At 41.2% G+C, this 26916-nt stretch overlaps 4 protein-coding genes across 4 annotated transcripts in view; all 4 read left to right on the top strand.

The window, feature by feature from the left end:
- LOC137796759 (kazrin-like) overlaps window positions 1–5497 on the top strand; it is a 96072-nt gene extending 90575 nt beyond the window's left edge. The window contains exons 8-10 of the mRNA XM_068594865.1: window positions 1306–1486; window positions 1642–1775; window positions 2987–5497. Coding sequence (XP_068450966.1) covers window positions 1306–1486; window positions 1642–1775; window positions 2987–3157 — 486 coding nt within the window. The 3' untranslated portion in view covers window positions 3158–5497. The remainder of the gene's footprint in view (window positions 1–1305; window positions 1487–1641; window positions 1776–2986) is intronic.
- Window positions 5497–10469, top strand: LOC137796760 (kazrin-A-like). The gene is made up of 7 exons (XM_068594866.1): window positions 5497–5702; window positions 5792–5910; window positions 6326–6557; window positions 6860–6961; window positions 7508–7674; window positions 7867–7963; window positions 8846–10469. Exons 1-7 carry the CDS (start codon window positions 5601–5603, stop codon window positions 9005–9007), a joined length of 981 nt encoding a protein of 326 aa, XP_068450967.1. The 5' UTR covers window positions 5497–5600; the 3' UTR covers window positions 9008–10469.
- Window positions 10470–14515: 4046 nt separating this feature from the next.
- tmem51b (transmembrane protein 51b) lies at window positions 14516–16576 on the top strand. Its single transcript, XM_068595029.1, has 2 exons — window positions 14516–14931; window positions 15625–16576. The coding sequence occupies exons 1-2, from the start codon at window positions 14516–14518 to the stop codon at window positions 16076–16078; spliced, it is 870 nt and encodes a 289-aa protein (XP_068451130.1). The 3' UTR covers window positions 16079–16576.
- A 4034-nt stretch (window positions 16577–20610) lies between these two features.
- The window catches only part of skib (v-ski avian sarcoma viral oncogene homolog b), a 30314-nt gene continuing 24008 nt past the window's right edge, over window positions 20611–26916 (top strand). The window contains exon 1 of the mRNA XM_068595194.1: window positions 20611–21882. Coding sequence (XP_068451295.1) covers window positions 20989–21882 — 894 coding nt within the window. The 5' untranslated portion in view covers window positions 20611–20988. The remainder of the gene's footprint in view (window positions 21883–26916) is intronic.

The raw sequence follows: 26916 nt of genomic DNA, 5'->3' as shown, positions 1-26916 counted from the left end.
TTTTTCTATTTAAAACCCTGTGGGTGCCGAGTGTTTCCCTTACCCACTATATATGCCTTTTCAAGGGCTTCCAGCGACACAATCCTGTGGAAAAACATCAAACATGTACAGTTCTGGCTCAGACATGGTCAGTTTTTAATGTGCTGTATTAGAATATTGCCTGTTGCTAACTTCAAAGGGTAGAGCTGCTGTTCTCCAATATTTTTTATTGTTGTCAACAATCCCATGAAAAGACCAAAACTAATGCTGTGTGACTCCATTTCGCAACACTTTCCCATTTCCCTACCCTCCCGTAGCCATCAGCCTTTAAGCCAGTTTGTTCCTGCTGAAAATGTGAATCTTTATAAACAGGTAAAATGTATAGTTTTATTTAAGGTGAAATTAATTTCATTAAACAGCCGGGTATTGTAGTGTTTTGCCAACAATGGCCAACCAGGAGTAAATTATGTAATTGAACGATGGATGTACCCAAATGTTTACTCTGGTGTTTGGGTAAAAATCATGCTCTCTGGCTTGCTTTTTACGTTGTGTTTTTTGTTGTTGTTAATTCCGCCTTCTTTTATTGTGCTTTTTACCTCTTGTAATGTTTTGGCCCTTGTTTGGTCACTAAGTGTTCATTTTTAGTTTGTCCTACTCTTGTACAACACTTTGTCTGTGAAAATTGCGATATAAATAAACTTTACTTACTATTTGTTTGAAACTTCAGCTGAATAAAAATACACTATTGTTGCTCGGGTGAATATTTACAGCAACAGGATGGTGAACGCTTGAATGTTTTGATTGACTCAAAACAAACTACTGTGCAAATAATAGAGGGACATGTTGGCCGGTTCCACCGTCTTGCTTTTCATTGTTTTTTGAAAAACAGTGGCGCTCTATAGCACAAAGGAATACCATATTGAATATCAGTTGAATGTTTGTTTTGGTCTTTTCATGGGATTTGTTAAGAAAAGTAAACATGGAATACCACTCATCTTGCATTTAGCTATCAAGGTCCCACATTAAGTTGTGTCGTGTTGCTATAGCTGTGTTCATGTTTGTAGATGCAGCAATGCATGCGTGCATGCATGAATACGGAGCTTTAGTGAGTTTATGTACAAGACATTTGTACATAAACATAATATATAATGGATAACGGAGATGAAGACATAAAGACTAGGATAAACAAAACAGAAACAAAAAGCACGGAAATTCATTTAAAATGAATTGAAACGATTTAAAAAAAAAAAAATGTGTATATCTGTGTCAGCAATTTTGTTTTACTTCCAAGTCCGACTCAGTTTCTCTTTCTCTTGTGCCTCCCAGGCGAAGCAGTCTCTGGCCACCTTGACAAAAGATGTACCGAAGCGCCACTCGTTGGCCATGCCCACGGAGCCCGTGGTGAACGGCAGCCAGGAGTGGGTGATGCAGGCCGACCTGCCGCTCACTGCCGCCATCCGTCAGAGCCAGCAGACCCTCTACCACGGACACACCACGGACAGACAGGGTAGGCTCTCTTTCTGCATCTGCTCTTCTTCTCAGTCTCGGTGCTGCTTGGTGTTGCTTTTACAGACTAAACATACTAACAGAGGGTTTTCCTGGAGGCTTCTCATACTAACTGGGTATTTTTCAACAAAACGTATGTGTGTGTGGCACATCCAGCTGTGGTCAGGATCAGCCCCTGCCACTCTCGCCAACCCTCAGTCATCTCCGACGCCTCCGCAGCCGACGGAGACCGCTCGTCCACGCCCAGCGACATCAACTCACCTCGTCATAGGACCCACTCCCTCTGCAATGTAAGAGCTGCCTGGCCTCCTCGACCAAGTAATCATACCTCCACACTTTTCTGAATGTACCTCCCGACTCTTCTTGTCTTCTGCTGTTTGTGTCTCTCTGTTCTGTCGGCCTGCTGGGTGTCAGCCTCCCTGCTTGGTGGTGGTGATGATGTTATTTTGCATTTAGTTCACTTTGAAGAAATAGTTTGCCATTTTTTAAAATATGCCTATTTGCTGGATTGCTATGGAAAATGCCGCATCTTATTCGCTGAGCATAAAGACAAGGAGGTACATGGGTGTATGTGCTGGCCTAATTCTTCACTTGGACCAGGAGCTATAGAGTCTTGTTGCCAACGTGAGGTAGGAAACCAGTCGAGCTTCCAAGAAGTTTATCTGCCAGGCCAAGAAATAGTTTGGCACCCCTGTGAGCTACATATCATTTCCTTGACACGTTGTTTTTTTTGTAAATATTATACAAACAATATCTACTTTGTAAATTAGTGACTTTTAGCCAGACGTTGTCCAGTGGTGGCACCTGGACCCTTTGGTGCCACCCCAAACAGAGTCACAAAGTGAAAGTTGCCTTCTGGGTAAAGCAGAATGGGCCTACAGCTCTATGGCCGATCAGACCAGAACCTCTGCATGAAATGACAACATGTCTTGTTAAAAAGTCAAACAAGTTCGAAGAGATTCTCCTTTTGGTCTCTTGCTACTATGTTGGAAGGATGCGGTTGTTTTTACCTGAATGTGTTTAGAGGCCTGATTTTCTTATAATCCATTGATAAAATAGGATATAACAATAGCAGGATATTATTTATCAATACTATTTCACGCTATGTATCGTTTTTTATTTTTGCATTGATTTTCATACTAAATGTAACAATAATACACAGTTTATTATTGCTAAGTAGTCAGGCATTAAATTTTAGTCTCAACACATTTTTACACATTTTAGAAATGTGTCCCCCTTCTTTAAAACTGTGACCTGGTCTGTCCCCTCATGAACAATGTCTAAACCTGCCTCTGATTTCAAGAGTCCTGCCGGCATATTCACATATGGTAAGAGCCAGGCTCGCTGTTTCCCCCGTTTCCAGTCTTTGTGCTAAGCTATGCTAGCCAATCTTACTCTCGAGAAAGTGAATAGGCATATTTCCCAAAATGATGAACTATAGCTCTGACTCAGCTGTATGAGATGACAAACCCCAGCTCGCTGTCTCCTGTGCTCTGTTCAGTCCATGGAGGATCTGGAGGACCAGAAGCGTAAGAAGAAGAAGGAGAAGATGACTCTGGGATCGCTGTCGCGGGTGTTCGCTCGAGGCAAGCAACGCAAGTCACTGGACCCCGGCCTGTTTGATGGTACAGCCACCCCTGATTATTACATAGAGGAGGATGCTGACTGGTGATAGTGAGTGTGTGACCCTGTGTGTGAGTGGTAAATGTGTATGGATATTCACCTGGCTTAAACTGTGTGTAAAGAGTCTTTTGTGTGTGGGTTTGTCTGGAGAAGGGAGTGGGGAGGAGGGTACATTTTAAAAGAAATGCCTAAAAGAGACTGCTATCCCCATAAATGTACAGTATATTACCTTTAAATTGTATGTTTGTAAATTAGATATATATTTATAGATGTACATGTATGCATATGTATATATGTTTACATGCATATAAATATATACATGGGTTTATTATTATGTGTAGACATGTTTATGCTGTATTATCTTCCGAATGTCTTAATGTTTTATGTTTTTTTTATAACTGGAGACTTGAAGGACCGCTGTTCATATGTAAATAGGAGTTATTGTGAAACTAGTGTTTTTACTATAAATGTCATTTGGCTTTTGTTACTTTACAGTTGCTTTTATCATGCTTTGCAACATTGATTTCAAAGTTCCTTCTTATTCCCAATCTTACTTGGCCCATTTCCTGTTATGAAAGAAAAGATATCATCTGATTGGCTTAAAAAGAAATTGATTTTTTTGGAGTTTCATTGGCCAAAATTCTGTTATTTCAAATTGCTTGTTAGAATGGAAAGTAGTACTTTGTTTCAGAGGTATTGCTGGTACTGGATTGCCATCATGTTCATTTTTGAAATGTTGGCTCATGTATAAACATATCACAATGTGGGCAGCAGGGAGGTTTTTTTCATGAAGCTTCCTCATCAGTTTACGCTCAATACCATATTATCAGTTACAATAATGAATGAATGGTTAACAAGAGTTGGAAAGTCAATCTTCCTTAAAGTGTAATTGCACGGACCTGAAGACACAAACAAAAGATTTCCAGTGATGCATAGTCACATACCTCTCATCAGCTGTTGAAACCATGTGCAAGTGCCAAAGGTGAAACACTCAGCTCGAGAAAATCTGCGTCTCATTCTGTCACTGTTAGCGCTAGCCTCGTAACCTTGTTCACGTCTGAGTCATGTCTTACTGAGAGCTATCTAACGTGCCAATATGAGACATAGGAATGCACATTAAACACCTGCATGATCCCTCTTTTCTGCTTTGATTAAATGTCCATTCATTGCCAATCAAATTAATATTCTCCATAATCCTGTGTTGCTCCTGTGTTACCTTTTCCCTTTACCAAGTTATCTTCCTTGCATTATGAATGCACGGCCCCTTTTATTTTTTGTTTTGTTTGTTTTGGCTTTGTTTTGTTTAGAATCCCTCCTCATTTCCTGGAAATGTGGCTCTAATAATTCTATGCTAAATGCTTTGTAATTTAGGAGATGTTGCATAAAAGAGTAAATTTATTGAAGTATTTTATTTAAAAAGAATAAATACAAAGAAGAGGTAACTTCAAATATTTATCTGCTGCAGCTGTTGCAGTCAGGTGTTGAGGAGGTTTTAGCATTTTCAAAAATGAATTATAATTGAAATGAAATCTTATTTTAAAAATAAAACTAGTAACTGAATACATCCTATGTGGCAGTTTTCTGTTCCATGAGTAATCTTGTTATTGTGTCCCAGCCTAACGTGTCTCTCCCTCTCCTCCTGCCATTTCTAATGGCAACTCTCTCCTGCCAGTGAGTAACTCCTCATCTGTGATTACCAGCTGTCTGTTTCTGCACTCTGGGGATTATTCATATCACTCAGGTCCATTGGAAAAAAAATCAACTTTGTGTCGTTTTCTTATGGAAACTCTTTTGAAAAAGAGATGGTGGGCTTTGCATGCAGTGTTTCTGTCAGCATGTGGAGACGACTCAGGTAAACACGCAGCGTTCATCCTGGATCTGTTTGTTCAGTATGAATCAGTGTTTTCCTGCATGATGTTTTATGAATAATCCCTGTGTCTCTAATACATTCTCCTACTGGTCTTTAGTCCTGTCATAATCATCAGATAGTCGCGGACGTATTTTAACAACTTTACGAAACACGGTACTGTAGTTGTAGAACTCACCGGACGACTATGCTCTCATGAAACAAAGAAATGGATTGTATTCATTTATTTTAATACTTCCGGGAAACAATTTCTATATGCAATACAGTTCACGCAAAGACATAGAGGACGTGTAGCTACAATGAATTGTTTGGCTCCACCTAGTGGCCATTTGGTGCAATTTCAATTACTTTTTTGACACAATTTCACTAGTTGATATATATAGGATTATATAGAGATTCTGTGAATTTCTAATGTGAATGCCCTCTGATTTTGATGTTAACCTTTCCCCAGATGATTCACTTTTGTTGATTTCCATATCCCTCTGACTCTGAACCCTTCCTGCATGCTACACCATAACTTCTCCTGACCAATCCAGACTCTGACAGCCTCACACAGCAGAGCTTGTCTGACGGCGAGGAGCAGCTGGACCGCCTCCAGCAGGCGGAGCTCACTCGAAACACATGCATGTCGCTCTGGAGGGCAGGTGCCGTCCAGGCCTGGCTGGAGGTCGTCATGGGAATGCCCATGTATATCCGAGCCTGCTCTGAAAACGTCAAAAGTGGCAAGGTACACCTGTGGCATCTGTGGTTGTTGTGCTTCAGAGCAGGGTAAGATGCTGCTCTCGTTTGATTAAGAACTGGATTTCTGTTCTTTAGGTCCTGCTGGGCCTGACGGATGAGGATTTGGAGCTGGGTCTGGGTGTCAGTAATCCCATTCATCACAGGAAACTGAGACTGGCCATTGAGGATTACAGGAGAGCTGAAGGGGACCAAGGGTGAGCAGCAGCGAACAAAACACTAACGTGTATTATTAGTTATCAGTAGCGGAAGAGTAGAGCAAGTACATGTAATACTCAAGTCCTCTACACTTTTGAGGTAGTTGCGCTTAAGTTTTTCCCTTACAATGCTACTTTATACTTCTACTCGACTACAATCCAGAGGATACTATTTGTCCCATTACATTTATTACACAGCTTTAGATACTGGTTGCTTTGCAGATTGGACCAGCTACAACAGTCAAATGCATTTGCAATGCACTTATTTCTGACATTTAGCTCATAATACTTCCACACTTTTAAGTACCATTCAGGACTACAACTTTTAGTGGTGTATTTTCACTGTTTCTACTCTTACTTCAGTAGAACAAATATTCCAATCACTGCTGATCGGCGTTTTCTAATCATCTTCTAGACTATCCAAGGCGTCGGCGATGGACCACCACTGGGTTGCAACGTCGTGGCTGAGTGACGTGGGGTTGCCTCAGTACTCGCAGACCTTCCAGACTCATCTCGTGGACGGGCGTGTGCTGAACTCTCTGAGCCGCAGGGACCTGGAGAGATTCCTCAACATCGGCGACCAGTTCCACCAGACCAGTCTGCTCCTGGCGATACAGCTCCTGCAGATACTTAGTTTCGATAAAGAGGTCAGATTAAGGATCAGCATGTATATGATACTAGATGAACAGGAAGCGATAGCCGTTTCTCAACCACTGCATGAAGTTTAACTCGACGACACTCACAAAACTGGATTTGATTTAAGATAAGATAAGATAATCCTTTGTTAGTCCATCAGTGGGGAAATTACAGGCTAATAATAGGATTTCCATAATTATCCACCGTAGCTTAAGCAGGCCGTCATCCTTCCCTGACCTCTATCTATATTTGTATTGGTACTTCCCACATGAGTGCTTGTGCAGTAATCTGTGCGTTGTGTTTTTTTTTGCAGGCCCTTCAGGCACAGAGGGCAAAATGTGAGCACCAAGACCGGGACCCCATTGTTTGGACATGTCACAGGGTAATGAAGTGGATCAGAGACATAGACCTCAAGGTGGGTGGAAGGTCAGTGACGGTAATTCCCTTTGCTCGGGAGATATAGAGAGCAGACTGTAACCAGATACTTTCCATAGTTTCAAGGAGTCCTTCAATAATTGGGCCAGAAGTTAGTTTAGTTGCCCTTCAATCACATGGTCGGCGGTTCGATCTCCAGCTCCTCCTGTACGCATGTGTCCGCGACCTTGAGTGAGACACTGAACCCCGAAGTGCTCCTTGGATGCTTTACAGCAGCTTACTGCTCCTACATGCTTATGATGGGTTAAATGCATGGGTCAAAGTCCATGTACTTACAATTTAAAAGTTTAAATAAAGCCTCGGCACTGCTGAAAGAAAATAGACAAAACTCACTAAAAGTTTTTTCTGCATCAAAAATGAGTAATAGTTAAACTTTTTATTATTTGAACGTGCTAGTTTTTGGTGGAATTGTAACATTAGAAACTAAAACACCACGATGATTGTGGTTCACCTTGAATTACTGTTACATTTGACTTTTAACAGAACTGTAGATAAAGTCTGAAGTCTGCGTCTGTGTTCTCACCAGGAGTTTGCAGACAATCTTCAGGGTAAAGGGATTCATGGAGCTGTGATGGCTCTGGATCCGTCCTTTGACACAGACGCCATGGCCAAAGCGCTGGGAATCCCCAGCAACAAGCACATGTTGCATCGGCACCTGTACGAAGAGACAAAATTACTCGCCGTCCCTCACAGGTAGATTGAAAAACCCTCAACTCTTGTTGCATACTTTCCCATTCTATCCTGCAAATGCAACAAATAAGTTTGTTCCACAATATTAAATATCTTTGCCAGTTACTTTGTTACCTTTGGAAATGTATTTGATCATCTAAGGTTAAATATAAACATCATGCACATAAATGAATTAGTCTATTCCTGTATTCTCAGCAGTGCAGAGCAGAGCAGCGAGGCGATCGCTTCCTCTTCGCCGGTGGCGGTGAACCGCTTTGCAGAGGAGAGGCTGTCGATGAGAAGATCAGGAAAGGTATCATTTCGTGGCGCTCTCTTATTAACGTACACGGTGGTGGTTCTGCACTTGTCTCAGCTGCAATTTCCAGACAGACGACACATGCACGAAGAAGGACAGCATTTCTTTTTATTTTATTTTCATGACAATTAGTTGCCTTTCATTCTGCATGACACAACTATTTGAAAGCCTTGTACAATTACACAGCTCAAGATTTTAATTAAAATCATCTCTCAATTTTTGAGAGAAAGTAGCTTCTTTTCGGCTTTGAAGTAACATTTGAGAAACCAGCACGAGAACGCTACATAAGCAAAATGACCCAAACAAAAAACTCAAAAGAGCTGGCGGCTCAGTGCAGCCAGCTCTTTTTCAATGGAAGTAGCTGGCAACGCAAGCTCCAATAGTCACAAAATCTGGCGAGAAAGTTGCCAAGTCGGCAACACTGATAGCCCGTCCCTTCAGGCCTATAAAAGACATCACCCACACTAGCTACGTGATGTATTTCTTTGTGTCAGAAGATGTTGACATGGGAAATGACTCAGGGAGAAATCATTCAAAAGTGTCAAATAGTGAGAGAACATTTCATTTGTTGGAAGTTTTAGAAATTGTTTAGAAATCTTTTTAATTGGTTGCATGTTACATTTTGGAAATAAATTTTAAAAAAAGTATAAGTCTTGTAAAATAGGTTCATATTAAACATTAAATGGTGACACAATGCAACTGAAAGTGTTTGTAATGAGTTGTCCTGCAGTTGGGACTTTCCATTGGATATTACCAGCTGACACTTCATTGTCAGCTGGTAATATCTGAACAAAGTAGTCATTTAAGATATAGAAAAAAAGTTCTTGTATGGAGAAAGTCTACGTTCTGTTTTCATGCCTTGTTTATATTCCATTGCAGAGTCCGCTGAGGTTACATGCCAACAACCACTCTGTGGAGCGAGGTCTGGGCTTCCACGGCAGCTGTGGTTCTCTTCCCAGAGAGGCCCGAGTTCAGGCCGTTCCCCGGGCCAAAGGCAGCCCGATGCACACATACAAGAGTGTTGAAATCACCAATGTCTGAACCAGCCTCCGCCATCCAGATCGTTCATGTTGTTGCTATTGTTTACATTGTCATTGTATTATAGTTGTTTTCTACTCAGAGTGACCTGCACTCAGCATTGACTGATTTTTAAGAGTAAGTTATCTTCAAGGGGTGTACCACTTGATATGATAGTTTATTATGCTTTGGTCAATATTAGAATAACACATACTCTGAAGAGAAAAAAAGAAAAAAAGTTGACCCTGAGGAGCTGTTCTAAATATTATAAACAGGGAAATGAGTTCATGGCCGTAGTCAATTTTGTTTTATTCCGACTAAATGCCGAAATTACTTTTATATCATGAGTTTACAAGGCTTAAGAATAACCTGCAAAATATAAATGAACACAGTGTTGTTCTCCTTTGATGCCTTATATGAATAGGTCTCACAGCACTGTTGTTTACTGCGCTACTCTCTTGACTATTTCTAACATTACAGTAAATTAATGATTATGCTTGAGTAATAGGAAAAAAGTCATTTTAACAGGCTTTTACTGTAGAGATACGTCGCCGCGTCAGGTCAGCAGCTGTACATATGAGTGAGATGTTGTTTAATTGTCATTACAATGATAAAAATAGATGTAATCTGGACATGTGGGGGAGCTAGAAATGGGAACAATTGAAACTTTTATGATTCTAGCACCCAGGATCATCCTTAATATGAATTCAGTCATTTTGAAAACTGATAAAAAAAAAAAAATCCATCTTCTCATTCATGTTATACTTAATATAGTAATTGAAGAACTGCAATTGTTTTGGTTTTCATGTGAATTTTTAAATATTCTTTTTAACAAAACGCATCTAGGTTATATGTACATAAAACATACAGCTGAACGTTGGGTATGAAAGTGCTTATGTGTAAACATTCAAGCAAATTATCTGCTCATGTTCATACTGTTACTTATATTATGAGAGCAATGGAGAGAATGTACTGGTATTGTACTGGCATTTTGTACAGTTTATTCATATTTTATAACACAGCTGTTTAAAGTTTGTTCCTGAGCATGAAAACACACACATTAAATGTCACTGGGTCACACCGTGTGAGCTGAACACCTGAGGCCAATCCAAATAGTGGAAAACCGGTTTGTCTGTCACAATCTGGGCGTCTCCTTCAGTCACCAAGCGCAAAGTTGTTTCAGCGGGAAAATTAGACGAGTTCAAACCTGTATGGAAACACAAGGGAAGGACTCAATGGTGTATGCTTTTAACACCAGAGGTAAAACGACTGTTTACTCTCTTCACCCTGCTGTCAGAGATTTTCATGTACGCTATCATTAAAGGTGAATATATTGTCAACTCAAATAGGTCTGTTATTTTCATTGCTCAAAACAAATGCATTGAAATCTCTTTTAAAACATCAACCAAGATATTATCCTATATATGAAGGTCTTTGGAATGATATTTGATATTTTTAGTTATAATATATATTCAAAATGTGCTCGATGTGTCACATTGGCTTGTTGATGATTTTTTTTTTATATTACGTTTTTTTCATTAAATAATACTGCAACAAAATTCCTGTTTGCATTTCATCCCAATCAGTTTGCAGCAGAGTAGGCGTGGGTTAAGTTTGGTAATGAGGGGAGAGCGCTGCTTTGCACCCAAAGCAGTAACCTCTGGGGGCTCTAACCTTCAGGCCACTACGTCATCTACTGAGGAAGACTGTGTGACACAATCTAAAGCTCCAACACAGCTACTGAATGGTCCTCATAGTAACATTGTTTTTGTCAGCTGTATATCTTTAATGGTTGTGATGATATAAATAATAGGAGTTATATACATGGGTGGTTATTTTAGCCTTAATAATATTCAAACACTAATCATTAGAGGTGAACTTATTAATAGTCTGTTTTCATACAACAGATCCACATATGACCTGCATTCTGCATTCCTTCGTTTTATATGATAGAAAACTGAATATTTTTTGGGGTGGAAAAAACAAGCAATCTCCTGGGTTCTGTTACCGGTAATATAATGTAGTAATTAATAATGTAGAAAATAATTGGCAGACTAATCGATAGTCATTACAATCACAATAATATGTATTTCCTTTAGAACGATTCTGAATAAAGAACATTTTGTTAAAGCAATTTATGTATCCTGCACGTCTCAATTCATGCCAACTACGTTTACTATGTTTTATTGTATTATATTATTACATTTTAATCCATTTAATAATCTGTTTCGGGACGTATCCACCTTGTATCACTAAATTGTCCCCAGCGGAAGTTACCCTACCTGCGCTAGGACCACGCGGAAATCCAGTCACGGACACGCGTTACTACCTGGGGAAGGGAGGCTTCACTCCGGCTGGAATTTGACCAAAAGTTTCCCTTCAAGTTTTTGCCGTGGCAGTAAACGTTGCATATAGGTATTTATAAAAAACGCTTTGTGATTTCATTGAACACGAATCTCAGTTGAACGGGGCGTCGGCTGTTGCGTTTATGTCTTCTTCCTCTTTCCCCCTGTGATCTTCCTGAAAACACCTGTGTGATTCAGGTGAAGAGGGAAGTCCTTGCGCATTGAACGGCGAAAGGTAAGGCCTCTTCCAGATCACCTTCACCTGGTCGGCTCCCTTTCAGAGATTAACCGGAGCTCGTCGATGGCTCGCACGTTTATCTTCACATTGGTCTCTGTGTCTCGATGAATTGTTAAGTGTCGCTCCTGTGAGAGGACGTGTCCTCCTCCTGTGCCTTCCTACTTTACAAACAACACAATAACTAGCAGCGGAACCTGCCCAGTAAAAGTTGACTGTTTTAGAAGTTTATATTACCCCAAAAGTATCTTCATTCAAGCAGTTAGTTATTAATGTGATAATTATTACAGGAGAGATTGATCTTTTTTAAAGGTTTAAAATGTCCTGATGTGGAACAGGACACACCCATGAACACCGTCCAGCCTCTAACATGCAAAACAAAGCTCAGTACAAGAATATAATGAAGCCATTGATGTCAGCATGCAAACTGACAAAATCATAAACCACTGTGATGCCAATCTGTCACCGTATTTTAGCATTGGTAATGATGATAGTCCATTATATGAGGGGCTCTATATTCCATTGAACTGATAGCAGCCAGCTACAGTCACCAAATGCCAGAGATAAATGTGTCACTAAAAACTCTGTGGCCCACCATCACCTAGTGACTCAAACTAGTGCAACCTTGTATTAAAGTGCACCTCGCCTCACACTCACAAAAGGGCGAGGTAATATGGATGAAATAAACATCACAATATTACGATTTTCTTTCCAACTTTTTAGATATTTTAATATGACTGCAATAACTGGGGAAAGCTTTATACATTTGATGTTAAATGCAGTGAACTGGAAATAAGGTTAAAATGTGTGTAACAAAAAATAAACTGTTAGCACACAATGCAACTTTGTCTTGATAGAGCAGCATTCTCTAGTCTTCTGTGGGCAATGTGCAGGCTGCTTTCTATTGGATGAAAGAACTGTAAAAGATAATGCTATGATGAGGATTGGAGTAATATAAATAAACCCAAATCTGAAATAGCCCAAAATGGAATTATTCCAACTCCAACTAATTATTTATCACAGTATTTTATGCGTCTTAATTTAATAACACAAATTAAAAAAAACCTAAATAAATTGTCATGACATGTATTATAATTATTATTACAATGTGGTTATGTTTGTGTCTCATCTTGACAATTGTTCCTGGAGACACCTTGTGTAGCAAAACCAACCACAGAGGCGGATTTGATTACTTTGGTATGTCTGTCTGTCTGTCTGTGGACAGTTGCAAATGTGTCAACGATTACACTTGTAGTAAATTAAGTCTGAGTTAAGTGACATTGGCAAGTCTGTGAGAAACGTGTGGCAGGCGTCAGGACTGTGGCACCTCTCTGACTACTGGCCCCCGAGTGGCACGCGTGTGGCAAGTCTGTGGCAGGCGTGTGGAGTATTAGGACAGTGGCGAGTCTGTTGCAAGCGTGTTGCAAGCGTGTGGCAAGCGTGTGGCATAAGTCAGGACTGTGGCACCTCTCTGACTACTGGCCCCCGAGTGGCAAGCGTGTGGCAAGTCTGTGGCAGGCATACAGAGTATCAGGACAGTGGCAAGCGTGTGGCATGAGTCAGGACTGTGGTACCTCTCTGACTACTTGGTCCCTAGTGGCAAGTCCGTGGCAAGTCCGTTTCAGGTGTCAGTCAAGGGCCAGGACAGCGGCAAGCGAACATCGGCACTTCTGGCATGTGAGTTTGAATGTCTTATTGACACATTATGAAATTGTACATGTGCAATTGTTGAATAAAAAAATAAAAACGGAGCTGCGGTGGAGCCACTTTTCCTGGGAACACCCATTGTTGTTACGACAGGTCAGCTGCCCTAAATCAAATTTATCGAGTCAACTGAGGTTCTCTGTGTTCATCCTTCAAGCAATCTCCCTGTACTTTTTTTTTGTGTATCATTAATTTGAATTATGTATGATTTTGCTGATTTTGAAGTAAAAAGGACCAAAATATACTTCCAATTATTTGGAAATAAATGTCCAAATAATTACTTTTATAGTCATTTTCAACAATCGGCTAAAATAAAGTAAATAAATCATCCTTTTTAATATAATTTAAAACTATTTAGTCCACACTTCCTCTTCTTTTATGTATTTAGGTGTCAGCAGTTGCCACAAGCTGCCAGTTCCAGTAGTTGTCACAGGAGTGACACAACTAGTCTTGTAGACTTGACACCAGTAGTCCAAGAGGTGCCACAGACTTGCCAGTACCACATGGAGAAACTCAGCCACAGTTGGATGTACCCAATGATGCATGTGTTGCAGACAAAAAGCCACAGTAACATTAACTCTTACAGTCTGGCTAAAGTTACAAAAAAATTGCACCATCCTCGTGACACAGTTGCAGCAAAAAAAAACATACGTTTCACAACAGTAGCCATTTTGCAAGGTTGTTGTATTGAATTGCATTTATTTTTGTTTTTACTATAAACTACTTTTTGTGTCGCTTCATTTTTTGAGTTGTGCGTCATTACCCTCGGTCAAAAGATGTCCCTCCGATTGTCAAGTTAGGACTTGTGTGGAGTTCCTAACGCACTTCACTTGTCAACCTGCTCTCTCATTCCTGTTGCTCAAACACTTAGCAATCTCAGCCCTTTTATACAAACTGTAAATTAAGAAATGAATTCATCAATTCCGCCAGATTTGTCAAGAGCAGTATGCAGTCAGGCCAGGTTTTAATCGTTTGATGCAACAATAATATGCTTTTTAGACCTAATCTGAGTTGTGAATCCCAGACAATCTCCTTCTGGGAGCCTGAGATGGAGATGCACACATTTGTTGGTTTTTGGGCTTGACTTAACAGATATAATGATGATCAAGTGTTTACATTAATGAATGGGTCTTAGTAATAATATAATTTATAGTAATGTGGTTGACTTCTGTGTGGCTCCTGTTTCCTTTTCTCTAGTCACATCTCACAGTATTGGTGATCCTCTGTTTTCCAGGTTGTCCTGCAGCGATGTGTTCCAGTCGGGGTTTATGCGGCGACGACAACAGTCGCAACAGGTCCTCCAGCACAGAGGGCGCTGGTTCAGGTGCTCACTATGCCCTGTGCGCCCTTGGAGTGGGACTCGTAGCCCTGGGTATCGTCATGATTGTGTGGACTATAATACCGCTGGACAAAGAGAACTCGGATGGCTCCCCCAAGCCAAGCAACTCCACTGGAGGCTCTGACGGCGATAAAGATGAGGAAGAGGAAGACCGCTCAAATCCTTCAGTAGTGGCTATGGTGCTGGTTGGAGTAGGGGCAGCGATGTTGCTTTTATCCATTTTCCTCGGAGTGAGAAGTAGGAAGAGACGACGCAACGCAAGTATTCAGGCGGCGGCAATAGGAGTCCCCCTCATGAACCATGTGGCCAGGCCGCAGGAGGAAATGTAAGTCATGGCCCTTTTTGTCTTTTTATTTTATTCAGATTTTTCTCTGATGTTCTCAACTTCCAGTATTACTCAGATTTTGGTACACATTGTGCACTAACGTGCAATTATTGTGCTAATGCAACACATGGATGGCACCAAATTACTACTGGGATTATTTCCTTTGTTTTCTTGTACATAAAAAACGTATGCCATCATGGCTTATAGGGAAGAAAATAGTGGCCATAATCCATATTTTTATATTAAGAATAGATCAATGTCTGGAGCATGTGTAATGTGAAAATGACAAACCCTGAACTTGTGTTGGTTCAGTCTCACAGCTCTCCTCGCCTTGTTTGTGGCCCCAGCAGGCTTCTGTACAGACAGCGGGTGAACGTAGTTCAGCAGCTAAAGAACCAGATATTCCAGGGAGTTGCCAAAGACGAAGCTAAAAGAGAGTGACAGTTGGACTCACTGTACAACTGACAGTTGGCCATAAACACAACTCCAAATGAAGGATAATGTTGCTCTTTATCTGCTGGATGTGAAAAACTGAAACCATTTGTCATATAAACCAACATAAGTGATATGTCGGTGTTGTATTTCTGGCTTGTTTCTGCTTTTCCTAAAAAGGCCTCAGTATAGTTATTGCAAGTTTAAAGTGTGATGATTTTTATTTATACCCTGCACATTCTCACTGAGACTCTTTTGCAGAGAGGCAGAGCGACCAGCGTACAACGTCCCGAGCTACGAGGAGGTTGTCGGCAGCGCCGACTATCCCGTCCACCGGAGCAACCTTCGCAGTAGCACCTCCCAGCTGCCGTCCTACGAGGACATCCTAGCCGCTGTGGAAAATGAGGGTTCCCAGCCCGCTGACAACCCTTCCGAGGTCGACGCTGTAAATGATCGCACACCAGCTGCAACTGAACCTTCTGCTGAGATCCAGCCTGACCCTCCTGGCCTCAAATCAAACCCGAGCATGCCCACTCGCAGTGCCAGCCGGGCGAGCCGTTTCCTGCGGCCTCTCCGGGTGAGGAGGATCAAGTCAGACAAACTGCACCTGAAGGACTTCCGCATCCAAATCCGCAGCCCCACACAGAATCCAGTGACCATTGAACCTATCACTCCGCCACCGCAGTATGACAATAATATGCCTGAATTAGGGTAGTGTCTCGCTTATTGGCTGCTCCCAATGAATATAAATAACTTTGTTTCTGAGAACCCATTTTCAAAGGTGGTATTAAGTAGGTTAAATGTAGCTGGGAGCAGCGTGGTGGAGGCCATGCAGACGCACTACTGAAATGAGAACATTGTCTTCATCACTGAAGCTTGTGATTGGCACAGTTATTATATAAAGCATAATTAATTCTGTGTGAAAGGATACGCTGTCAACGTTGAGATTTTGTTTTAGACTTCAAACCAGAGCTGTCATGGGACAACCTTTCAGTTTTATTTAATAGGCAATGTTGTGTTGCAATGGACAAAATCTTGAACTTTTATATCTTTTTCACTTTCCCAGGAATTCTTATAATTACTGTATACTGATGCTGATTAATTGTGGAATTATTGTTATTTACAAGTGGGAAAGGGAAATTAACTACCTAGGAATTTTTAAAGTTGTACCACAAGCATTAAGTGTGCAACCTTTTGTGATTTGTAACTCTGAAAAAGAATGCACTAATTGCAAAAATGTTTGATTAAAAAAACTTTTTTTTTTTTAAAGTTTTTAAATCTTTGTCTAAAACAATTCTATATTACATTCAGTGTGAACTGTACAATTATAAAACTTATTATAAAAAATGTTAAACTATTGTATATTCTTGTATGGGAAGTGACGTTAACAATTTTGCATTGCTTTATAGGTAATTAGATGTTCAAACTGTGCTGTATGTTATTGGTAAAGAGTGGAGAATAAATGTTTTCTATTTCATTGACTCATTGATTTATATTTGTGTTGCAATATGACACTGAAAAACAGTGAGACATGGGCAGCAGGCTGAGGAGGGTTTTCCAAATGCCCCTCTTCAAAGCAACACTTTCCAGCTCTTCCTGAGGAACCCCAAGTCGTTCCAAAGCCGGGCGAGATATTTGAACCCTCCAGTGTCTTCTCGGTCCACCCCGAGGCCTCTTGCTAGTTGGATATGCCCGTAAAACCTCAAACAGGAGGCATCCAGAAGGCATCCTGATTAACTGCCCAAACCACCTCAGCAGGCCCATTTTGAGGTGAAGGAGCAGTTCAATTCCAGAGTAGTGTCTTTACTCCAGATATCTGAGCGCTCCACCCATTCTCTAAGGCTGAGCCCATAAGGCACCCTACAGACGAGGCTCAATTCGGTCAATTGTATCCACAATATCAGCTGACACCTTTACCAAACCGCTTGATCGTCTCACACGCGTTTGATGTTTCTGAAAGTACTCCAGGAAACGTCCCCACAACTTGCAGTATTTTAGGTTTAGACAGGACATAATGTCTCGTAGCCACTGAATGTGGGTGGGCAATGCGGCATCTCTCCATTTTAGTAATACTGTTGCACACCTAGCCAGCAGTATTGGGCCAGCAGGAGCGTGGGATGACGATGGTGTGCAGCAAATGGAGACAGGTGCAAATCTTCCTCTCCAGAGTTGTCAAAAGGTGAACCAGAGGGTTGGGTAAAAATACATATCGTCATATAGTGTGTCAGTGTTATAAAAACATATTGCAATATAGTTTTTTTTTTAAATGTTACTATATTACTTTTCCATTATACGTGTTATTTAATAATAATAATAATAATAAAGACTTTTTAATAAAACATTTTCATGACATACTTTACAATTACATGTTCATGATTTTTTTGGGACGTACTATAGTATGGCTTTTTGTATCACAAAATTATCAAGTATGACTATGACATTTTGTTTATTTAACATGACTTTTTAAGGACATTTTTGTATTATCACTGTTTAAAGAGGTTTTTAATGAAATACCACACTATGAATCTTGAAGAACATGTCAAGTGACCAATATCCAGCATCCATGTCTACACCCTAGATGTAAATGCTCAAGGACCCGTATCTGTGCCCGTCTGACACAAACTTATTTGGGTATAAATGTTTTCAAGTAATAGCCACCAACATATTGTGATTGGATTTCTCCCTATTGCCTCAGTGACACTCATTGGAACTTATTTTTTAACGGATTGCAACTTCACTTCGAAGTGCATACCGCCACCTACGATACCGGAGTATGTAAAGATGGAGCTGTGAGCTTTACACATTGTATCTATCTTTTAATGACGAAAAAAGTAATAAATAAAAAATGTCATAGTATATAGTATGCCATAAAAAGGTCATAAAAAAGGTGTAGAAAAGTCAAAAAATACAATAGTATATAATTTAATTGAACATATCAGATAATAGCATGTCATAAGAATTGTCACAGCACAGGTATCATAAGGTCACAGTATGCCATAAAAAGTCAGAGTATATTATCTCGTAAAAAAATGTCATAGTATACCATGCATTTAAAATGTCATTGTATGGCATGTCATACAAAACGTCATAAAAATATGTCATAAAAAGTCAAGCAAGGTTTCCATACCTAATGTCCCGGTTGGCAGTACCTGTAGAACAGACGTATTATATGATCAGAGAAAGCTATTTGGTTGACGTTCAGCAGTGTAGGTTGGGTCACCATATGTTTCATAGAAGCACGATCTGTGTACTCACCGTGGTTCTCACAGACATTGCTGTGCTTGTTGTGGTAACCACTTGGGAAGCAACAATTACAAATATCCACAGAAAAGGAGAGCGATGTTGTGTGTTCTGGAAAAGAAAAGACTTGGCTTGCCTGTGACAACCATAGTCATGGTTGTGTCATTGTAGGCCTATACAAATGCTCATAACCCTTTACAGAGTTATCTATAATAAGGCTCACAATGCTATATTGTGTGTATAAGACATTATTTGATTTTAGAAACTTTAAATGAATAATCTGTTATGCTACATTAGAGCAGTTTTCTATGTGTCTAAAGTTGTGGTGGTGATGTTGTGTTGTGTAACCCAGAAATCAGATTCACTTGATATCACTTTGGCACGGAGATATACAGTATAGCATTATGAATACATTCCACCAATTCTAATACCTATTAGTTATCATGCATGATTATCAACATTTATGAAGATTTTTATGAAGCTTTTAAAATGTATATGAATGTCTTGTGAATGTGCTTATGCATTATAGCCATGTCCTTTATATAGTGTTACAGACTATAATTTTAAAACGCTGTATTTATTATTTAATTCATTCATATTGTCTTTCTACTTTCTGTGAATATGATCTAACTGTAGAGGTTTGCTTTGTTCTTTTCTATATTGTGTGGCCTTCACAAACTCTCCCTACTTTACTGTCTGCTTTTCCATTAATGTCCTTGAGTTAATGTTTGTTCTTAATATTTAGCGCCCTCTATAGGTTAGAAAAGGCAAAAGACAAATTAGGTTTATTCAAAGGTGTTTTGTTACTTGTTAGTTCTATGTTACTTATTTCCTATAAAAACAAACAAACAATAAGAATAAGGAAACATTACTGCTAAGTGTAATACAAGTGCTCACTGAGGTTTCAATAGGATTTGTGTTATCAATGAGAAATCAATGTGATGCAAATTAATGCCAAAGGATTTCCCACTATTTCAGTTGCATTATATTGGATTTTCAGAGGTATTGTGAGTAGAGCTTTTACATTTAGGTTTCCGAGAGTGATGTCCAACCCTTAGATGCATAACTTAATTGAAATCTCCACCCCTCCATAAGTAGGTCAAAAGTTATTCACATTGGAATTAACAGTTTATAACAATTCCATGCTATCTCACCCAAAATAATGTAAAATATGTAGCTGAGTGGTGATGCTCATGACAGCCGAATTGGGGTATATCAGAAACAAGATTTCGGAAAAAAAAATGCTAAAATTCATCAAAGAATTTAGATACATGTTGTATTGATGGCTGAAGTCTTTAGATGCATTCAGATAATGTGTAAAAGTACTGATTGAAAATAATACTTAAGCAAACCAAAAGTATTAGTATTATCAGAGCAATACTTAACCATTAAAAGGGAAAAGTAAGCAATGCATTAAATTGACATTAAATGTATAAATGTAGTGAATTCAAAAGTATCATCAAATGGAAAATCTCAAGTAAAGTATAGCCTATATAAGTACCGCAAATAGCGCCATTGTTACTTCTACTAACACAAGTTTCTACTGTTTCAGATTGAACTTCTCAAGCAAACTCACAAATATAGCCTTTAATATATTCCACATGGTCTCATTTTACCTTTACATTTTCAAAAAGTTTCAAAAGAAAGACAAAAAATGTTCTTCAAGGCTTAAACATGTCAAACACTAACGTCTTATTTTATATTTCAAACTTTAACAATGTTTTCCTTAGCTCCACCTTCCCCTCAGCTCAGAGGGATCTTTTTTCTTTTTTTAATGTGCAGCTGCCATGTAGCAGAGGGAGGAACAGCTGGCTGAGGGAAGAGCCAGCCCGGGGAGTCAGTCACATTCCTGGCTGGGATTCAATGACTGAACCAGACACAAACAAACAGAGAGGGCGAGGGAGAGAGGGAGGGAGGAAGAGAGAGAGGGGGGAGAGAGAGAGAGAGAGAGAGAGAGAGAGAGAGAGAGAGAGAGAGAGAGAGAGAGAGAGAGAGAGAGAGAGAGAGGCTCACACATTGAGTGAGTGGGGAGACAGACTGAGAGTAGCCTACGCCAGACTGAGCAGACGAGGCATATTTCGAGCTCACATTAGGAGTGCGTAAAACCGCAGGAGCGCAAAGAAACACGGTACCCGGTGATTGTACGTTGGATAGTACGAGTTTGGAGTCTCGGAGTTGTCGACTTTAATTGCGTCTGCTTACAGGAACAGCCCCCGTGAATTCAGCAGCCGTCAGTTTTCTGAATGGGCGCGCTGGGAAGCTTCTCCGGTGACATGGAAATGCGCGTTATTGAGCGTTTAGCCGGATGCTGAGGACGCCCGATCCGATAAGTCAATTTTAGCTTTCATTTTGAGTTTTGAACTCTCTTCTCCACGCGGCGACAACATGGAGGGCACGAGCTTTCAGCCCCATCCCGGACTTCAACAAACTCTGAAGCAGTTTCATCTGAGTTCCATGCGCTCTCTCGGCGGACCGGCGGCTTTCTCCGCTCGGTGGCACCAGGACTCGTTCTTCGGTAAAGATGGCAAATCCGTCGAGATGATGCTCACCCTCCCGGCTCAGACACCTCCGGTGATGTCCGGTCCACTTTTCATCCCGTCCGACCGATCCACAGAGCGGTGCGAGACGGTCCTGGAGTGGGAGCCCATCTCCTGCTTCGTGGTCGGCGGGGAGAAGCGACTGTGCCTGCCGCAGATCCTCAACAGCGTCCTGAGAGATTTCTCCCTGCAGCAGATCAACTCGGTGTGCGACGACCTGCACATCTACTGCTCCCGGTGCACGGCGGACCAGCTGGAGATCCTGAAGGTGGTGGGTATCCTGCCCTTCTCGGCCCCGTCCTGCGGGCTGATCACTCAGACGGATGCTGAGCGCCTCTGCAACGCGCTCATTTACGGCGGTACATACCCTCCCCACTGCAACAAGGAGTTGGGCTCCCTGGAGTTGGAGCGAACCGAGAAGAGCTTCAAAGTCTATCACGAGTGTTTCGGCCGGTGTAAAGGTGTGTTTGTCCCGGAGCTGTACACCGGTCCGAGCGCCGCCTGCATCCAGTGCATGGATTGCAGACTCATGTTCCCTCCTCACAAGTTTGTGGTCCACAGTCACAAGAGACTCGAGAACCGGACAGTCCACTGGGGGTTTGACTCCGCCAACTGGCGGGCGTATGTGCTCTTAGACCCGGACTACACCGGGAAAGAGGAGAAGAGTCACCTGGAGCAGCTGCTCAAAGAGTTAAAAGGAACATATGACCTGTCGGGCAAGCGGCCCAGTAAAGCGTGCAGAGTAAGTCTGTTCAGTTTCACCTTGTTATTAACTTATTGTCTTTGATTTGTGTAGTTTGTATATGTGGATATTTCAAGGACCCCATCAGGCCTACAACAGCACCCACATTCAATAGCATTCATTTTAAGGGTGCTTCCTTCTCATGTCACTTTCTCACTTGATTGATTGCTTGTGCCTTTTTAAAGTGTTGCCAGTTGTATTAGGTAACCCATACAGAGTTTGCATGCAAACCACATGCCTCATCACATCTTTATGGGTGTGTGTGTGTGTGTCCTCTGTCCTCTTGCACTGTGAGACACTTCACATGAAGCCTCGCTCACCTCATATAAGTCTAAAAGAGGTGACAGTGAAGCCTCTAACCATCAGCTGACGCCCCTGAGTATCCCTCCCATCCTCCAAAACTCACCGGCCCACCCCCCACCCTCAGGGTTACCCAAGGGCATCTGCATTATGATAAATGGTGTCCCGATGATATATTTGATCAGTGTGAGAGGAAAGAGAGGGGGCAGGGAAGCCCATTATGGTGCCACGAGGTGGGGAAGGGGATAAGAGTTTAATGAGGTTTTGGATATGGAAATGTGTGTGTGTGTGTGTGTGTGTGAGAGAGAGAGAGGGGGCGTGTGTGTGTGTGTGTGTGTGTGTGTGTGTGTGTGGATGTCCAGGTTCCTTGCGTGGGTCAGAGATGTTTGGTGTGGACAAAGGGCCAGGAGACGAGGTGGCTGTTTCTTCGTCACAGAGCAGCTGCTGTGTGGGACTCTGCTAATGAGTGGACATCTCTGTATGCATCACCATGGTGCTGCTTCAGTCTGAGCAGGAGCCAGAAGATGTCTCACAGGGAAACCTCAGTACTCTCCTCTAAAATTGCTCAGGGAAATGTTGTTGGTTTATAGAAACATGTCCGAAATAACAACAGGGGAAAGGTTATCAGTCTGTGTGCACCATGGTTTCCCAGAAATTGGACCCAGACGTCTTCTCGCATTCAAGAAATAACTGTCTGTACAAATAAAAGTTTTCACAGGTCACAGGTCAGCACCTGTGGCTAATTTCTTCCTACTTGCAGTCAGCAGGACTTGATGTATCACCTGTGAGTTATATATTTCCTCAGAATGGTGAGTCCTGCGCAGTCCTGCACTGACAGTCCTTTAGTGTGTGTGTGTGTGTGTGAAATAATCGGGGGCTGAGCGTCATGGAGGGAGCGTGGCGGAGGGGGCAGTGCGCGTTTGCTGTGGTTCACTGTCAGTCGTGTCCCAGTTAGCAGACAGGCCTGGTCCTCAGGGAGCTGCACACCAGCGCTCCCCCATACATCAGCCTGACAGGCCAAGCTGCTGAAAGGCCGGACGAGGGCTCGCCGATCGCGCTTGGCTCGGCTTACCTATGAAACAAAAAGTCAATGTTATCGGGCGGCCTCAGCCTCCCTCTGATGTCAGAGTGTTTTATTAATAAGAGAACCTCGAAGGTTATCTCCTCTGCCGGTATCATCTGTCTAGACTCCCACCTCATCTACTGTATGTGGTGGCTGGTGCAGATACAGCTCTGCTGGAGGAAACCGCTGAGACAATTATTGCTGATGTAGCATGTGCTTTTTCGTGGAATAGTATTGAAGCGGAGTTTGCTCGAGAGATTTAAGTGTGATTCAGAAGGATTCCATTTTTTTTTAATAGGCTGTAAATGTAGAAATTCAAACATAACCAGCCTCCTCACAAAAGCAGAAGCCGGATCCGAGGAGGGAATGAGCCCAGTGAACCATTGTGTCTGTTTTGCATCAAATCCAGCATTTGGTCATTTAGCTTTTTGCCTAATGTGCAGATGAGGCCAGATTGCCGAGAGGAGGCTGCAGACTCCCATTCAAAAGATGCAGGGTGTGTGTGAGCCGGGCCTTGACATGTGTTGTCAAAGGGCTGTAACCCCTGACCTTTTCCCAAAGACACTATCCGAACCTTCCCCCATTCTTTTCACACCATCCAATCATGTGCCCTTGTGTCCAGTCCACTGACCAGATGGCTGTCTGATAAAGGGTGGAGGGACATACAGTGGACAGATAACAAAATCTCAACTTCAGCTTGAATCCAATAAAACATTGCTATTCTGCAATGCCTACACAGTGCTCTTTATATCACATCCTGGGTGATTTTGCTGACGAACTACCCAAAAAATGTCAATTCCATGGAAACTAAGTCCAATTCAAATTGCTTTTTTTCCCCATTGTGTTGAACCTTGAGTGTAAATTTGAATGTTAACTTTTCTTATTAGCATTAAAATATTCAAGAAAGGGATTGGAATTGCAAAAACTATTTTTTTTTTCCTTCAAAGTCAAATACCGAGCATTAACTTAAAAAAATATAATAAAAAATCCCTAAGAAGTTAGGCCAATGTGATCAATCATCTGAGTGAGTGGAGAGTAAACGAGGACTCTGGAGAACTGTGTCGGCTCTTCTTAATGGAATGGATATTAAAGCCATTCAGCTGACGCCAATTTATGCCCTTTCTCATCCATTGTTCTCCTCACTCGATGAAATTAGCCTCAAACCTGGAGCAAACCAATCAAGTGCGGGTCGAAGGGGAAAGGGTTGCGTCTGTTCAATTATTAGCTGTTATAAAGGTGGATGAAAAATACTTCTTTCACTATCAGGTCACTGTGTGTTTATCTGCACTTGCATGTGTGTGTGTGTCTTTAGGTATAGCGAGTATACGAGTTGTGTTTGCATGTAAACAGGCGAGTGTAATGACTGGATCAGCTGTGCATGGCCAGATTAAAATGAGCTCTCTGCCGGCTCATTTCCATTCCCATCTGTCTGCTGACCTCTGGGAATCCCTGAAAGCTGACAACGTGCATCTCTTTGGTCCTTGATGGGCCTGTCTGCCCAGCGTTGACCCAGCCAGCTAAGACCCAATCCATCCATATCACCCAGATACACACAGCCATTTGCATTTGGTTCAGATTGAACATACTTCTAAATCTCACTCTTGTTGCAGCAAATTCATGTTGTTTATAGAGTTTTGCTTATGCTCAACGTGCCCTCTTCTACTTATCCGAACATAATTCTGTTTGAGAGCAGTCGTCTGACTCTCAAACTCCCCCTCGACCCCCCCCCCCCCCTCTCCCCCGCTGACCAGCCCCCCGCCCAGGAAGACCATCACCTCGTCTCTGCAGTGACTGCTGGACGGAGCATTTTGACCAAAAGCACAGACAGCGTGTCAAGGCAAAGGGGTGTCAGGAGCTCCCAGGGGTTGTGGCCTCCATTCTGGCTAGGGTGACCCCGTGTTAAAAGGGTGTCAGCTGGGGTTCTGTCCTGGGTGATGTGTGCTAAAGACCTGCCGCCTCCTTTGTTTGAGGGCCGAGCTTTCAGGAGCTGTGAAGTGCAGCCTTTTCTCTTTGTCTGTGCCTTGTTTCTTTGGGTGCTGTGTGGATTGGTCTGTAACCGCCATCCTCTCCCAGGGTGGGAAATCCATGTGAGTTTGCCCTGTCACTGGTTTTCCCATTACGTGCACAAAGACAGCTTGGCCTGTTGTGGTGTCTGCATGTCTGATAGGGCTGGGCCATAGTTCAATATTGTTGTTTATTCACTTTCAGCAGAACCATTTTGCAATTATATGATCTTACCATGATATCCCCTCACAAATAGATATGCATATCAATGGTTCTGAACGAGTTTAAATTCAAATCTAACAAATTTTAGATTTATTTTTATTTTTCACGAATGACATGTTTTGCCTCATGGAATGCTTTGAACAGATCAAATTAATTATGTTATATGTGGTTTTTAATACATTTGCAATCATGCTCTAGATATGCTATTTATCATTTTTGAAAATATCCATAATTATAGAGTTATGTTATATTGATTTAAATTTTGTTGGTTGGGTGTTTTAAAGCACTGTTGACAAACTCAAATATATCACAATACTTTTGACCAAAAGTATTGTGATTTGTTTGCAGAAGAAGTATCCAGATCCTTTATACAAGTTAAAGTACCAGTACCTGTACATGTAAATTATTCTGTTGTAAGTAAAACACTGTTAAACATATTAAAATCAAAAAGCAGTTTATTAATGTATCAAAGATACCCCTAATGCTCACATAGTTCATTTTTAAACACTCAAGTAAAGAACAGTTGCCTCACAATTCTACTGAAGTGCAATACTTAGTACTATGTACACTTAGTTATAATCCCTGCTATATGTTTGGACATGACTGTATATATATATATATATATATATATATATATATATATATATATATATATATATATATATATATATATATATATACACAACATTTATGAGAAAAGTAATACTAATCTATACAAAGTGGCCCGGTAGAAGCTTTTATAATTGATTTTACTCTGCTTCAACAATCAGATATGTTTGAAGGATATTGATAATGTTAAAAAGTAAAGTTTATTTGTATACATTTATACAAATATTTAGTTCCAAAGTCAAATAGCAAGAAAAATTAATTAGAAGAAAAAAACAACAACGATATACATATAAACTGTATGCTGACACAACTAAAATTACACTATAAGAAAGTTAGTTTTTAGAGAAAAGATGTTGTGACTTTATTGTACGCAACCATTTAAACGGAAAAATAATGCATTTCTGGAGTCCCCATGTCTAGTCTAGTTTATTGCTATATCAGTATTATGGCAATATACTGTAATTTCCGATCATTTAATGTGGACAGATTTTTGGTCCGTTCCTCACGAAAACCTCGATGACACAGCACAGTGCTAATGTGTGAAAGGCTTCTTGTATAACTCATGGAGTGAGGGAGGAGGATGATTAGTGCTGATCAGCGATGATGAGATGAGAGAGGAGATGAGCACTGGCTGTGACTGCAGTCAACAAGACAGTCAGTCCGTCGATGTGTTAGTGGCAGAGCAGATGCCTGTATTGGGTTATCATCAATTCCTCCTCGATCACCTCCTGATTTCCAGCTCTGTGATTAAGAGTCAGACCCATCTGGTGCAGAGACAGGAAATCCTGGAGTCTGCATCTGCTGTTGGCTGAGCTACTAAGCTGCTGCAGTCAGGG

Source organism: Clinocottus analis, unplaced genomic scaffold (assembly GCF_023055335.1).
Source record: "Clinocottus analis isolate CAN_PGR_092001 unplaced genomic scaffold, fCliAna1.0.p SCAF_3, whole genome shotgun sequence".
NCBI lineage: Eukaryota > Metazoa > Chordata > Actinopteri > Perciformes > Cottidae > Clinocottus > Clinocottus analis.
This window is presented reverse-complemented; position numbering and strand designations above follow the sequence as displayed.

Coding starts and splice junctions, on each gene's coding strand:
- LOC137796760 (XM_068594866.1), top strand. CDS start 5,601: ATGTCGCTCTGGAGGGCAGGTGCCGTCCAGGCCTGGCTGGAGGTCGTC. Junction 5,703..5,791: donor AAAACGTCAAAAGTGGCAAG/GTACACCTGTGG, acceptor TCTGTTCTTTAG/GTCCTGCTGGGCCTGACGGA. Junction 7,675..7,866: donor TTACTCGCCGTCCCTCACAG/GTAGATTGAAAA, acceptor CTGTATTCTCAG/CAGTGCAGAGCAGAGCAGCG.
- tmem51b (XM_068595029.1), top strand. CDS start 14,516: ATGTGTTCCAGTCGGGGTTTATGCGGCGACGACAACAGTCGCAACAGG. Junction 14,932..15,624: donor GCCAGGCCGCAGGAGGAAAT/GTAAGTCATGGC, acceptor ACTCTTTTGCAG/AGAGGCAGAGCGACCAGCGT.